We start from the raw sequence: 15,380 nt of genomic DNA on the forward strand, positions 1-15,380 counted from the left end.
ATACAGCAGAGAACAAATTAATTATGAGATATCACTGTGGAAAAAACCCAATGTCATTCTCCCAGGATCATCTATGATCTATCCAGGTGTAACATTTCAAATTGAATGGTTCAATACAATCTCTTCAGTCCTCATAGCAGGAGTCAAAATGTGATGTTGAACATGCCCTTTAGATTGGATGGAACATTTCTAGTTCTAGGACCGGCCTCTGTGTAATTGTGTGTGGTGATAAGCAAGGATATTACTTTTCCTATTTGAAGTGATGTTGAACAAATGTTGCTTTCTTTTTATGCTATTCATATCCTAGGACAAAATCATACATCTCTATTGGTCTTCTTGGTTCCGTTGTTACATATCACTGATTTTATGAACTGAATTGTCATATATGTAGCAGAGAAAGGAGAAAAATAGCTTTAAAATGAAATTTGTTATCTACATGTTACTTTTTGCAAAATATAAACTACATACATTGAGAAATAGTGTGTCGTTTTATTAACCTTCCTGAAAATTGTAAAAGGCTGCCCTCTAGTGCTATTTGTTAAAGTTTTCCATTAAAGATTAAGAATATATTATTTAAATGTAACACTATGTACAAAAAAACCAAAGAAAAATCCTTAAACTTGAAGGATTTGGCTGAAGCCAATGTAAAAAGTAATCTAAAGATTTTTTTTCTTCTAAAAGATCAGTTACATATTTTAAGAATGAACTGTGTATGATTGTAAGGAATTAAATATAGAGAATATTGATGACAATAAATTTGGCACAGAGACTTATTCTACAATTTTGGAAGCAACACTCAGAGATTAAAATTATAGTCTATGCAGCATAAAACTCATTTCCTCAATTTGAGTGGAATTGGATGACATAATATCCAACCAGCTGGCTGAACTTCATAGATACTGTAGCCAAATATACCATCTGCTTCTTTGTGGAAATGCATTGGCCTTAAGATTGACATGGACACTGCCATTCACGTTATAAATTCATGGGTATTTTTGATCTACTGATTTTGGTATTCTATTTACATAAATATATATTAAATCAGCTGTTAAGCATCTTCAGTGCTGAATATAGTACTTCAAGCCCCATATACTGCAGCAACACCATATTGGGGAAAACTTGCCTGGTTTATTTTTAACTAAAAATGGAAAAAAAACACCCCTCCAATTTTCAGGGACCATTGTCAAACTGCCAACTGCCATAAAAGAGGGGCTGGAGACAACTCTGATTTACTGAATACAATTTATACTGATTCTTAAGGAACATGGATGTGCGTAAAACACAATTGCAAAAAACTAATTTCTTGATCTCTGGTCAGTCAGAAAGTAGAAATATAGCTATGTAATGCCAAGTTGCCTCCATGGTATTCCAGAATGCCAGCTACGTGCTGGGCAGACTTGTTAAGTAGTAATTTAGTCATCTAGTTTTACAGAAATTCCCATAACATGGGGCAGAGACATGCCCTGGCTCACATCTGCAGGGTTAAGGTCCAAACCCCTTACTTTCCATTAGAAAGAAAAAAAATTGTTTATTGTAAAACTAAAAGTTAGGAATTTTAGCCAGAAAAAGTAGTCTTAAAAATTGACTGACTATAATTTTCAGGATCATCTGGAGGAGGGACCCAAAAATAATTGAAAATTAATATTTTTCAATCACTAATCATCATATGAATATGAAGAATATGAAGAACGGTTGCAGGAACTGGGTATGTCTAGTTTAATGAAAAGAAGGATTAGGGGGTGACATAATTGCACTGTTCTGATATCTCAGGGGTTGCCACAAAGAAGAGGGAGTCAAACTATTCTCTAAAGCACCTGAGGGTACAACAAGAAGCAATGGATAGAAACTAATCAAAGAGAGAAGCAACTTAGAACTAAGGAGAAATTTCCTGAGAGTTAGAACAATTAATCAGTGGAACAACTTGCCTCCAGAAGTTGTGAATGCTCCCACACTGGAAATTTTTAAGAAGAGTTTGGATAACCATTTGTCTGAAGTGGTGTAGGGTTTCTTGCCTAGGTCCCTTCCAACTCTGTTATTCTATTCTATTCTAATAAGTAAAAATGTCTAGCTAACTATATTAACAGGATGGGTGCAACAATTGCAGAAAAGGTGAGGCAAAGCTTGAGGAAGGTGTACAAGTTCCTGGCCCAGTGTGAGCACAGAGGGGCTGGAGGAGGGTGTGCAGGTAACTTACCCCAGAGACTTGTGACCTTCTTTGCTGACTTTCTCATTCTAGTAAAGCAGTGGTTTCCAAACTTGGCAACTTTGCTGGCTGGAGAATTCTGGGAGTTGAAGTCCACAAGTCTTAAAGTTGCCAAGTTTGGGAACCACTGTAGTAAAGCCATAGGGAAGATCACACAAGGCAATCACTTGATCATGGGATGCTCTAACTGGTCATAAGGCCAAGTGCCAAGATTATGATTGCAAAGCTCCTGGGGAAGCCAGAACTCTGAGAACTGGTTGTAACCACCATTCATTCAGCACTGTTGTAACTTCAACAATTACTAAACAAATGGCTGTAAGATAGTCAAGGACTATCTCTGGTAACAGATTTTTGGAAGCCTGTCAAAGTTTCCCTCTGCTCTTCATTACACTAAAAAAAATCACTGTGGGCTAATCTTGAATTTCTTTCTCACAACCTCTTTTTTTCAGAGCTCAGCTAATGTTTAGTTACCCTCTTTTCAATTCCTTCTCTTTTTATGGTTATACATTTATTTTGATGTGAATTATCAAATACAAAGGGTTAACTGAAGGCAAAGACTTCACTGTGGTCAACTCACCTTGAAGTTAAATCAGTGGTAGACTGTAAAACCTGACTCATTAGCTCTTTTGTTATGGGAACATACATTTGTTACATATCTTTGCACATGTGTGTTTTCTTGCAGTTATGTTTCGCCTCTATGATACAGATGGCAATGGCTTCCTCGACAGCTCGGTAAGCAAACTAGTCCTTTTCTTTAAAAGGATAAGAAGTTACACTTTTCCTCAAATGCCTTGGGGTTTTCCTACTGTGATGCCCCTACAAAGTATTTAGGGCAAGGCAAGGGTTAAATTCAGCAGGTTCTGACAAGTTCTGGAGAACCGGTAGCGGAAATTTTGAGTAGCTCGGAGAACCGGCAAATACCACCTCTGGCTGGGCCAAGGGTGGGGTGGGAATGGAGATTTTGCGATATCCTTTCCCCCAGCAGTGGGGTGGGAATGGAAGTTTTGCAATATCCTTTCCCCCAGCAGTGGGGAGGAAATGGAGATTTTGCAGTATCCTTCCCCTGCAGTGCCCACCAAGCCATGCCCACTGAACCAGTAGTAAAACACTTGAATTTCACCACTGGATCAAGGGATACATCAATGAAATCTGGCCATCTCTGGAAAAACATTTCTAGTCTCCAACTAGAAACGGAAACAAGATCATTCATAGTTGAGCATTGCAGCATGGAAATAAGATCATTTGAAGTTGAGGGATTCTTCATAAAGGGGTTTATACAGGTCTTTTTCAAAGTTGGCAGGCTCTGGTAAATTTAGCTGGTTAATAGCAGCATCAAAGCTTGGATCTGGCTCTTTAAATTTTCCAAAACTGTTTTGATATAGTGTAATTCAGTTACCTTATGGAAAACTTAAATGGAAGGCAATGATATGAGTGTAGCTGTGCTGTGTAATATTACGCTTCTGCAAGCACTTTAAAGTGTTTATTCTTAAAAAAGAAAAATAATAATCTGACATAATTATATTAAAGAGGTGGCTCACCTTTATAAAGATATTTACTTTTTTTCCTGCGTGCTTATATATAATGGCAACATCCATATAGTATATCACTCACGTTTTAAAAACATTTACCATCTTCCATCTTGTTTCTAAATTCAGGAGCTCGATCGTATTATCAATCAAATGGTACATGTAGCAGAATATCTGGAATGGGACTCCACAGAATTAAGACCAGTAAGTTATTTTTCCATGTAGAATTGGAATTTATTTTTTAAAAGTGCTTTGTTCTGCTTTTGAGCATCAATTTTTCCTCTGAGGGCTAAGTCATACACAATATTCAATAAACAATGTATAACTACCTTTTTTCCTTTTCTTTACAGCAAAGTAAACATAGCAGTGGATCACTACTAATTAAGATTACCATATGCAAAAGGTTACACCTTCTTCCTAGAAACATGTTTAGCAACATATGCCCTGTCCAATGTGATTTTTTTTCATTTTCTTTGGGTAATTCATCCATGCAGAATACTGGCATTTTTGTGTTGCAAATGGAAAAATGGTGTAATAAAATTTCTCTTCTCCATGGCCCAGTCAGGATTGCTCCAACAAACACTTTAAAAAATCTAGAAAAATATCTAGATACTATTTATATTTAATCTTATGTAGATTGGTTCTGAATTACTGAGATTAAACTATAAATACAAGGATGGTCCCTATTTTTATTTCCAGAAGGGTTACTATCTTAGTCTGTGGCAGCAAAAACAGAATCTTGTGGCATCTTAAAATTAACTGTTATCCTTAAAAATGTAAGCTACAATTAATTTTTAATATGCCACATTTTCTGGTTATTGTTCTTTTTAATGATTTCTTGAGTCACCCATTGATTCTAAATAGCCAGTTTAAACCTGTCAAACATATTGTAATAATCAAGTCACAAATAGAATAGTTCCAAAAAGGGTTTTTTATTTTTGTATTTATTTGACAGAATTTTAAGGCATCCACCACCCACAGCTTATTTTTCCCCCTTAAAACATCTCTTAAGGAATAAGGATAATTATAATTTCACAGGAAGATAAATTGGAGGCTTAAAAAAATCTGACTTGGGAAATGTGTAACAAAGAACTGCAAAACCAAACAAACAAGCAAAACTCAACCAAAAAAACTAGAATTCCATAGAACTCTAAATTATTCTTGGGGCTGATTATCAGATCCAAGTCTTCTGCAAACAAGCATGGTTTAAAAAAAAAAAAAAGCAAAAGAAGCAAAAGAATAAGTTGAAGAAGTCAAAGCAATGTGATGAAACCCAGAGTTCAGACTGACAACCTGACTTGGATGGAAATATTGTATGACACCTTTATGTCTCAGCCAGCTAATGGAATCAACTGACAGCATTCAGTCTATGAGATCAGCTGATTATATTCAGGCTGAAATTGCAGTCTAGATGTTGTCTCCACTGCTACGTCTACCTCCTAGACTCTGTGATTCACAATTCAAACATCAGTGCCCTTGATTGTTTCACATAATGTTGCAATCAGTTTTGCTTCCCGTGCCTAGTATTCAAAGCCTACAGAACCTTTCCTATCATAAAAATAATTACAACTGAAAAAATATATGATGTAACTGGACTTTGTCTTCTACAGATTTTGAAAGAGATGATGGAAGAAATAGACTATGATCATGATGGAACTGTGACACTTGAAGAATGGATTCGGGGTGGTATGACCACCATCCCTCTGCTTGTTCTTCTAGGCATGGAAACAGTGAGTAACAGGCCAGACCTCACAACAATAAGCAAAACTTTCCCAACATGGTGTGTTTCTAGAGTAACAATACATTTACCTAGGATAGGAGAGAGTTATTATTTGTTGTATAACCTTTCTTTCTACACATTATGCAATGTGACTAACAATAATTGAAATGCAGAATATAAAATGGAAATTAAACATAAAACATAAATTAAAACCAAACCAAATATTATTTAACAGTAAAAAAAAAAGCCCAGCAAAAGATATGCATTTAGCTTTTTTTTTCCAAGGCCAAAAAAAGGACTGTACATGTAACTATTGTTGAGAAAACCAGAAACCACTTCTTTATTATTCTTTATTTTGTTTTTCTTTTATCTTTCTTTTTCTATAATTTTTTCACTTTTCAATTACTTTTCTCCATTTCTCTTTGTATTTTATTCCATGGAAAAACGCATTTAAGAAAAAATAATTTAAGAGTGTGAGCCTAATAGAATCCCAAAGGTGGACAATCCACCACTGGAAGCAATGCAACTGAAGGTCTTCTCCTGCATACTGAATACATTTGCCTTAAACAAATCATCTTCTGAAGGGCCTCTTATGTAGAACTTAACATCTAGAAAGATTTGTAATAGGAAAGGAAATGTTTCAAACAATCAGATTTCAAGCTATTTGTAATTTTGAAAATTAGCACCAATACTCTAAACTGTACCCAGGAAGCAATTATGGGAAATAAGTTGAGAAAAGGTGCTGTACAGAATGTGACCTTCTGAAGGAAATTAGCTATGATCAATCAGAACCTGCTTACAAGAAAGAAAAGTAAGTACGAAAACTTTCACCAATAATCTAATGGTAGTTTCCCATTATGTGTGATTATTTTTATTAACATTTGCATTGCTTGATGAAATATAAGGAGAGGATTGAAGAAATGTTGTACATTGCAAGGCAGTCATTTATCTAACTTTTACCTTCAAGGACAAAAAAATTTAACATACTGCTTTTGATATATAACATATATAACAGATAATATGTATGTGACATCTCTCTCTAAGGGATAAAGCACATGCTGTGTAGTGCAGTGTAAAGCAGAGGAGCTTCCAATGAACATTTACTTGAATATACACAGACTCTTAGACTCTTAAATCTCTGACCTTTTGAGAGTGCAAGTATTGCAAAATCCAGATTCTCAGTTTCCTTTCTAGCCATAGACACTGAGAACATCTTGACTGTCTGCATAGTATTCAAGGATTGTGTTAACAGTTATCCAAAGCTTCTAAAAAGTGAAGGAGGTCAATGTAAATAAATTTAATTAGGTTCAAAGTAAATCTAATAATATAGTAATTAATTGTGCATTGCTATATTACAGTGCTATGGAACACATATCCGTTTTACCGCTCCATCTGCCCTAGATTCTTGAGACATACAATACAAGCAACCTTTTGAATTCCTGTGTAAACATTGTCTGGTACATCAAACAGCAGGAGTGATGTACTCATTTTCAGTTCTATAATTTCATGATTTAGAAGTCCTATCTTTAGAAGGTAATGTGGTTATCTGATGGATTTTGAGAGATTATCTGATGCTTTTGACTTCTTGAGAAATCAGATAGAAAACACAATACAATAGGGCAGATTGAAATACTGTATATACTGGTATGTATACACGTAGGAAAAGATATTTTCTAATTTTAATTCTACAACTTCTTAAAAATAAGGGTATCAATCATCAGGCCTAGTAATTACGGTTATGTACCATCAAAGGCAATATTCCTCTGAGGAACACAAGTAAGAGGATGTTACTGGGCTCTTTATGAGGTTTCCATAAACTTTATTGACAATTGTGCAACAATAATCTCAAACTGTGTAAGGCCTTTTTTCCTGATCCACTACATTACTTCTTAGAAGATAAGCAGCACATTTTGTTATCCGACAGCAAACCTGGGGTAATATTTCTGTACAAAGTTCTATCTGTTGAAAAATTGTGAATTCTGTGTTTTATAAATTTTCTATTCAGGATAGGCTGGATGGGTTTTTTTTCTTTTCTTTCAACATTTTGGTAGCATGTCACTTCCTATTTTACCTGGGCACATGGTAAATGCACACTTGTTCCTTTGGAAACAACTGGCCTGATTCAATGTCTACAGTCCCCTATACTTCTCTGTTTGATTGGGATTAGTAGGTTCTGTCTAATTTTATAATTTTCTGGGCTAACTCTCATGAGTCCCAATTAGAAAGCTTTGCTTTGTCCTTAGGGAGTATTGTTTGTAGTCTTTTTGTAAATGAATGAAATACAAAATAAAATAAAGTTAAAAGGCAAAATAAAAGGCAAATGAACTGGAAATTGTCTAATGCAACTGTTGAAAGCGACCTCCATGAACTTGCTGTTGCAACTTTGGTGGTTGGCTGATGGTTTTGTCTGGCTCAAAATGGGAATCCCTAAGTTAAATGTTGGGGGGGGGGGGAGAAGACCAAGTTGCATTGAATAGTAGAAAAATGCTTGTGTTTTGTGCCTCTATAAGTAAATGTAGATCAGAGATTAGATTTTTTGCTGTGAAGCCACCTTGCATATCACTGTATCCCAGATAGACATGTCAGCCACCATAACCATTCAAAAGGCAATATTTGAAATTGTATTATGCAGATATTAGTAATAAAGTACTCTGGAGTGCCTTTTACTTTAATGGCACTCATGGAATCTTGTTGATTCACTCTCTTCCAAATTGCTTTTTCAGTACTTATCATAGAGGTGATTGCGTATAGTGTATAGTAGCACAATCGTTAGAGTATTCTATTGCCAAATACTGCACACCTGTATAGGGAAGTTGCCATACGCACAAGATTGATGTTCACCATAATGACACAATGAGAATAATATCTGGAACCCTTAAATTCACACCACTTTCATGGCTTCATGTACTTTCTAACATTGCACCTCCTGACTTATCTCAGATGACAACAGTTTCAGAGTGGAATAAGATAAACACACCGAATGGCCGAGAGCCTGCAATGTGACTAGTGCATCGGAATAAACTATAACACATATTGTTCAAGAAAGTTTCCTCAGAAAATTTTAAGGCACCTGGGATGATCTCATTCCAGCCACACCAGAAGCAGTTAAATGGTTATCTTCCTTAGCTATCAAACTATAACATCTATCCCAGTGCAATTCTATGGCTCCATATTACAGTGTTTATTAGGGTTTTATCTTAATTTAATATATTGTCTCCTATATTGTATTGTACATAGACACTACACACACACACACGTACATATCTATATTTGCTGATGCTTTAACTGTATATTAATGATTGCACAATCCCTGTAGACGCCATACGTTAAATAAATAAATAAAATAGAGGCGCTACTATTGATAGGACAACCATTCATCTTTTATATCTGTCAGAGATGCTGGTAACACCCTCTCTTCCCACCCAAAAAAATCTATCATACCTTACAGATAATTATACCATTCTATACTAATTGCTGAGAAAAACAACATATTTACATTTTTAGAAATCCAAGTTATAATTCATTAGATTATTCAGTCTTTGTCTTTTGACTATATGATACTACATAGATTATTTACACCAATTTCCCCAAAATGGTATACAAAAACATTGGACAATGGCTATTATGGTTAACTTACCTACTGTAATCAAATTGAATCTCCAATCAAAATAGTTATTGTTTGGAGATGATAGAAATGTACTATAGCATATCAGGAGAAGATCAAGTCAAGACAGGTTAATGTATTCTCTGGGTAATTATTTATCATGAGTCTTAGATTATTTTCTTGCATGGTAGCAAAAGTTTAATTTTTTAAAATTCTGTAGCTTCTTTTTCAAAACATAAAGAGAAGCTAGCAAAACTATAACATAGGTTAATCCAGACAATTATTTACAGGTTGTTGACATGCCAATTAAGTTCAACAAGAGTGTCTGTGTGAAGAAAACTGATGAATGTTTTCTATAGTTCTGACATTATTAGTTCATATTGTAAAGAGATAACATTGATAATTGTGCAATTTCTGTGATTGGGTCATCAGTGGGTCATTAGAGATTCATCATACTGATTCTTCTCTGCTAAGTGAACTTTTTTTTAAAAAAAATCCCTACAGAATATAAAGGATGATGGCCAACATGCTTGGAGATTGAAACATTTCAAGAAGCCTGCCTACTGCAACTTTTGCCGTACTATGTTACTGGGAGTTAGGAAGCAAGGCTTATGCTGTTCCTGTAAGTCCCTGCTGATGCACAATAATCATGGCTAGTGAGGTTACCTACTTGTCAGTTGGGAAGGGTCATGTCAAAATCTCCCCAAAAGATGGGGAAAGGGTTTTTTTTAATTTAGTTTCTGTTTAATCTTAAAACAGAGATAGTAAGACTTCAATATTTCCAGTATGTTCCTTTCTCAAGGGTTGCTTGAGATTTTTGCAGTTGTACACCATTAGAGAACCAGATACAAATGATAACCCGCTTTCAAGTCAACCAAAGTAACAATTCAGAGAGAATAGTCTTTTCTAGGACTCAGATTGATCGACTTGAAAAGCTGAATGTTGTGTGCTTTAAGAGCTTCCTATTGCCACAGCTGTTCTTTTGAATTGAAGAAATTCATTAGTAGTGTGTCAATGGTACTGGACAATCCCAAAGACTTACAAAAGTTCATTTTTTTAAAAAAAATTGTATGAGGCAACCAAACAACAACCTTTTACTGAAATAGATTATTTTACAAAAGCCTAGGTGAAAGAGGCATGTCCTCAGTTGCCATCTAAAGAAAGCTTGGAGGCCAACCTTGGGACAAGAGTTTCAAATAATAAGGTAGGATAGATGGTTACTGAGAAGTGTCACTGGATTCATGAGAACACAATTTTTAGTAAATGAATAGAGATGGCAATTGTTAATACATTACTTTCAAATTTTAACTTATGGGAATCTGAGGTTTAGAAGATAACATAAACATATTGATTGTAAACCCCATGCTGAGAAGTGACCTCATCCAACACCAGGTAGATGCTAATCATGAGGAGTAAAAGAATCATATCCTGAGGCAACCCACAACACAAAATTTTAGGGCTTAATCTCTCTCTCTGGAATTGCACTTGAAAAAGGAAGGAGGGGAACTGCCAAGTACTGTTCCCAGTCCACTAAGCCAATTCAGAAGGATATCATAATCAATGGTATCGAAAGTTGCTGAAAGTTCAAGGAGAGCCAGGACAAATGCACTATTTCTGTCCCTAGCCAGCCAGAGGTCATCCACAAGTGTCATCAATGCATATCAATAGTGAATAGTAAATCTACTATCATGGATTATGACAACAGTTTACTCATTTAGAATTTTTCAAAGAATTGAATATATACAATTGCATACTTGGAATAATATATTTTAACAGCCAAATTCTAGAAGTAGCTGGAAATTGTGCTCAATCCAGTAATTTACAATGGCTTTCTTTTTTGTTTCCTTTCTACAGTTTGTAAATATACTGTCCATGAAAGATGTGTGTCCAAAGATATTCCTCCTTGCATCAGTACTTACGTAAAATCCAAGAGAAATACAAATGTAAGTGAGGCATATGCGGAAGATTAGTACAATGGGTCCACTATTTAATCATCTGCCATGAATTCAAAAGTCATCTGTATGTAGAACATGCAGTCCATACTATCATACTAATGCTATTTTAGTAAAAGAAGTTTCTGTCTTACAACAACCAATTCACTACTATGATTTTGATATTTGCAGATAAGCTTTAGGATTAATTTTTGTTTGCAAAGTGATAATGAATTGTTTTTGACTCTTTTTAAATTTTGTTGCCTTAAATTTGTATTTAGTGAAAATCAGTATAGGCATTTAATATAAAGTAGGTCCACAAAAATACTGCCTTCCAGATCTTCTCATCTTCAGAAATTAACTACTTCAATAGTATTAATTAATATTAATTAATTCCATTTTCAGTGGCAGAGACAAGGCAGGCTTGTCCTTTGCTGTTTCCAGGGCAGCCCCATGGGCCAGATCTAAGCACCCTGTGGGCAGGATCTGGCCCGCAGGCCTTGAGTTTGACACCCCTGTACTGGAGAAATTAAAACTCTGCTGAAATTGTAACTGTGTTAAGATTCAAACAGTATGCTCTCTGTTGCAAAAAAGCAAAAGTCAAGAGTTTCAGTTAGTACAGGTGCTATTTTGAATCAGACATTGAGGCATTAGAGAGACACAGTTGTTTACAGTGTATGCACATGGGTACACAATACCCCTTATGCAGTATGCAGTATGCATATTATAAGTTATAATGTAATGGGAAGTGGGAAAGACCTTGGGACATGGAGCAAAGAGATAACCATCAGATAAGAGACAGAATAGCCCGCAACTGCAGACTGAGCAGAGCAAGAGTTTCAGAAGTGACTCTCTGTAAGTTCTCAGGCTCTAAAGACGATAGCACAAGAACTGTACTTTCACAGTTGCAAAATTCTATTAACATAGCTTTATAGTAGAGTAAAATTAGTTTATCTGGTCATATTCCCTGCCTGGTCTACCAGGTAAGGCTGACAGTTAAGCTATTTACTTACAACCATTTATGCTTTCAATAAATTTATAGATAATATCAAACAGCATTTAGGCTTATATAGAGCCCCATAGTGCTTTGCAGCACTCTCTGGGCAGTTTACAATGATAGTTGTAAAGTATATTGCCCCCAACAATCTGGATTCTCATTTTACTGACCTGTGAGGGATGGAAGGTTGAATCAACCTTGAGTCCTGTCAGGATCAAACTCTGGGGCTATTGGCAGAGTTTGCCTATAGTGCTGCATTCTAACCACTGTGTCACCAGGGCTCTGATATGAATGTATAGAAATACCCGATAATCAGAGAAAACTGAAGATGGAGACAGTTCCTGTAGTAGGAATTTCCCTAAATTTGCACTATCCTCCCTTTCTACCAAGCTAGTTGAACAATTTTGCATTTCTAGGCTATGCAGCACACATGGATTGAGGGCAATTCCCCAGCCAAGTGTGATCGATGTCATAAAAGCATCAAATGCTACCAGGGAATTACCGGACTACATTGTGTATGGTGTCAAATCACAGTGAGTACGTGAAGAGAATGTGGTCTTTTTATTATTAACCAAAAATTATGGAAATCCACTTTAGTCAAGACAGATCGTTACACATTTAAATTAATGAATTTTGTGATATGTTTGTAAGAAAGAAAGATTCATCTTCCCTTACTACTGTAGTTATCCTTCCTAATTCTCAAAATAGCCATTATTCAGTAAATTATAGAGAAACCATAAATGCTAAAAATATTGTGGCTCAGCAGTTCATGCAACTATACATCACCTCTTTTATAACCCTGATTCTGACATTCTCTATATTGCCAAAAGTATTCGCTCACCTGCCTTTACTCGCATATGAACTTACAGTATTTAACCTGTGATTATGTCTTCCTGACTGAATTACTGTTAGTATTGTTTTCCCCTTTGGATTCATTGTTGAGTCACTGACACTGCATTAGTGCCCATAATGTGGCTAGATATTTCTTTAGATATTCTACTCCATGCTTCATTCATTTTTATTATCCTTCAGATGCATATCAGTTATAACGTGACTTCTCCAACTTAATGACTTTTTTCATTGTTCTTTGTGCTAATTATAGTTAGTCTGGATTTTATCAGACTGATTTTCATTTATCTGTTCTGTATTAATATGAGTATTGGGTAGAGAATTTGTAACAACATCTATTAGACATCGGTCAGCAGAGATCTGGAGCATACATGCGGCATGTCCATGTGGGAATGCATGGGGCAGGAGAGGTTGAGGGGAGCAGGTAGTCCTACAAGTAGCTCAGTTCTATGGTATCTAAAGCTTTAAAGGCAATACAGGAAACTTGAATTGCACCTGAACATCTATTGGGAGCCAATATAAGTTCATATGCGAGTAAAGGCAGGTGGGCGAATACTTTTGGCAATGTAGTGTATATGAAGTAAATCATTGTGAAAAGGGAGATATTTTTAGAAGGCTTCAGAGACAAAATTGACTTTCTCAAGGAACACATCCAAGATTGGATAACAATGATATTACCCACTTTACAACTATTGTGAACTATTGTAAGCACCACTGTGCTACCACAATAAAACTCAGAGGATGCACTGCTTTTTTTATATTTGGAGGCATTTAATTTTTATTGTTATATGTGGTGAATGGTACTAGCAATAGCAATAGCAGTTAGACATATACCGCTTCATAGGGCTTTCAGCTCTCTCTAAGCTGTTTACAGAGTCAACATATTGCCCCCAACAACAATCCGGGTCCTCATTTTACCCACCTCGGAAGGATGAAAGGCTGAGTCAACCCTGAGCCGGTGAGATTTGAACAGATGAACTGCAGAACTGCAGTCAGCTGAAGTAGCCTGCAGTGCTGCATTTAGCCACTGCGCCACCTCGGCTCTACTACATGCCTCTTAAGAGCAATGATAGATAGTGAGGTTTACCAGACCTGCAGATATTAAGACAGGAAGAATAGAGCTGCTTAAAAACATGATTTTTGATTTTATTAATGTTTTAATTTAAACTCTTCTCCTTTTCCAAAGAACTCAGAGCAGTCCTTTGAAGAAACAGCAACAATTTCACAGAATTACAACTGTTTACAACAGAAAAGCATAACACCCCACAATTCCTGAACATTACCTCCAGAGCGCCTCCTAAAAATTAGCAGCAAATTGTAATTTTTAATGTGATAGAGGAAGGTACACTGCTGGACAGTTGTAGCTTCCAAGTGATCTTAAAGGCCAACCCATGTAAAATACATTGACCATGAGCAAGATCTTCCAGTCCAGAAAAGGACACAATTGGTGCACAACATGGATCTATGCAAAGGTTCCCCTGAGCAGGAACAATAATACCAGAAAAATCTCACAAATTGGGCACCAGCTCAATCTGAGGAAGTGTGACCCTTTCCAGACTCAATGATGATAAATCACCAAGGACCAAAAGCATAGAGCCACTACATCTTGCCAGGTTTGGGCTGTGGGATCTTCCCCATCTAGGCACTCACCGCCTCCAGACATTTGGTCAGTGCAACAGTACCTGCCAAGCCAAAGCTAGAGATGTATCATGGACATACTTTCCCCTCTCCATTTTGGTACAAAAAAGTATCACTATTTTCTCATGACTGTTCTCCTTAAGGAATTAACTCTCCCAACAGAAAGCAACGGCTTTTCTGCAGTGCTGGAGGCTAAAAGCCATCTTATCAAAGAAACATCAAGTGCTTTGCTAATCTGATTTTATAATTTTCTTGATCACAAGTAAAGGAAAAATTTAGAGGATCAAATGGATATGAATGGAAGCAGGAAAGTAAATATTGGTACATGCTGTTTTCTTTCTTTTTAAAGCTTCACAACAAATGTGCCTCACATATGAAACCTGAATGTGATGGTGGGCATCTAAAAGACCACATCTTGCTGCCTTCCCAGATCTGCCCAGTTGTTCTGGTAAATGAGTCTGCTTGACACACATCAAATTGTTTTAATGAGTGGTATTTTCTTGTTGGTTTTGTCTCGCTTAAGGCAACTGGATAATATAGTCTCATGATCCAAATGATTTTATCCAAGCTGATTTGGTTAATTAGTTTAGCCATTCCAAGCCTGGTATTTCCCTGTAATATCCCGTGTATTGGACCATAGTTCCCCACAATCTTGTCCACCATGGTCTCAAGCTGGGAAAAGTGCACTAAGGTTCTCCTAATAACTACACTGATAGTTCCCAGGACATATGTGGATGTCACAAATATGAATGGCAGTTGTGGGGGAATGTTATGAATTAAAGATCTTTTATTTTTAAATGAAATAAATCTATGTTAAAGTTTTTATCTGTTTTCATCTACTTTCAAGGCCCAAATTTAATTATTATTCAATCATGTCATTATATAATGGGGAGATTCCTGAATTTTTGACCT

At 36.0% G+C, this 15,380-nt stretch overlaps 1 protein-coding gene across 8 annotated transcripts in view; it reads left to right on the forward strand.

Moving 5' to 3' along the window:
• DGKG (diacylglycerol kinase gamma) overlaps window positions 1-15,380 on the forward strand; it is a 159,362-nt gene that overhangs the window by 97,692 nt on the left and 46,290 nt on the right. For all 8 annotated transcript variants that reach the window (XM_087725584.1, XM_087725581.1, XM_087725583.1 and 5 more), the window contains 7 exons: window positions 2,886-2,935; window positions 3,859-3,933; window positions 5,340-5,459; window positions 9,558-9,675; window positions 10,908-10,996; window positions 12,398-12,514; window positions 14,818-14,916. In XM_087725584.1, coding sequence (XP_087581710.1) covers window positions 2,886-2,935; window positions 3,859-3,933; window positions 5,340-5,459; window positions 9,558-9,675; window positions 10,908-10,996; window positions 12,398-12,514; window positions 14,818-14,916 — 668 coding nt within the window. The remainder of the gene's footprint in view (window positions 1-2,885; window positions 2,936-3,858; window positions 3,934-5,339; window positions 5,460-9,557; window positions 9,676-10,907; window positions 10,997-12,397; window positions 12,515-14,817; window positions 14,917-15,380) is intronic.

This window comes from Thamnophis sirtalis, unplaced genomic scaffold (genome assembly GCF_051295495.1).
Source record: "Thamnophis sirtalis isolate CommonGarterSnake01/CBP01778 unplaced genomic scaffold, rThaSir2_p1.2 scaffold_11, whole genome shotgun sequence".
In the NCBI taxonomy this organism is placed as follows: Eukaryota; Metazoa; Chordata; class Lepidosauria; order Squamata; family Natricidae; genus Thamnophis; species Thamnophis sirtalis.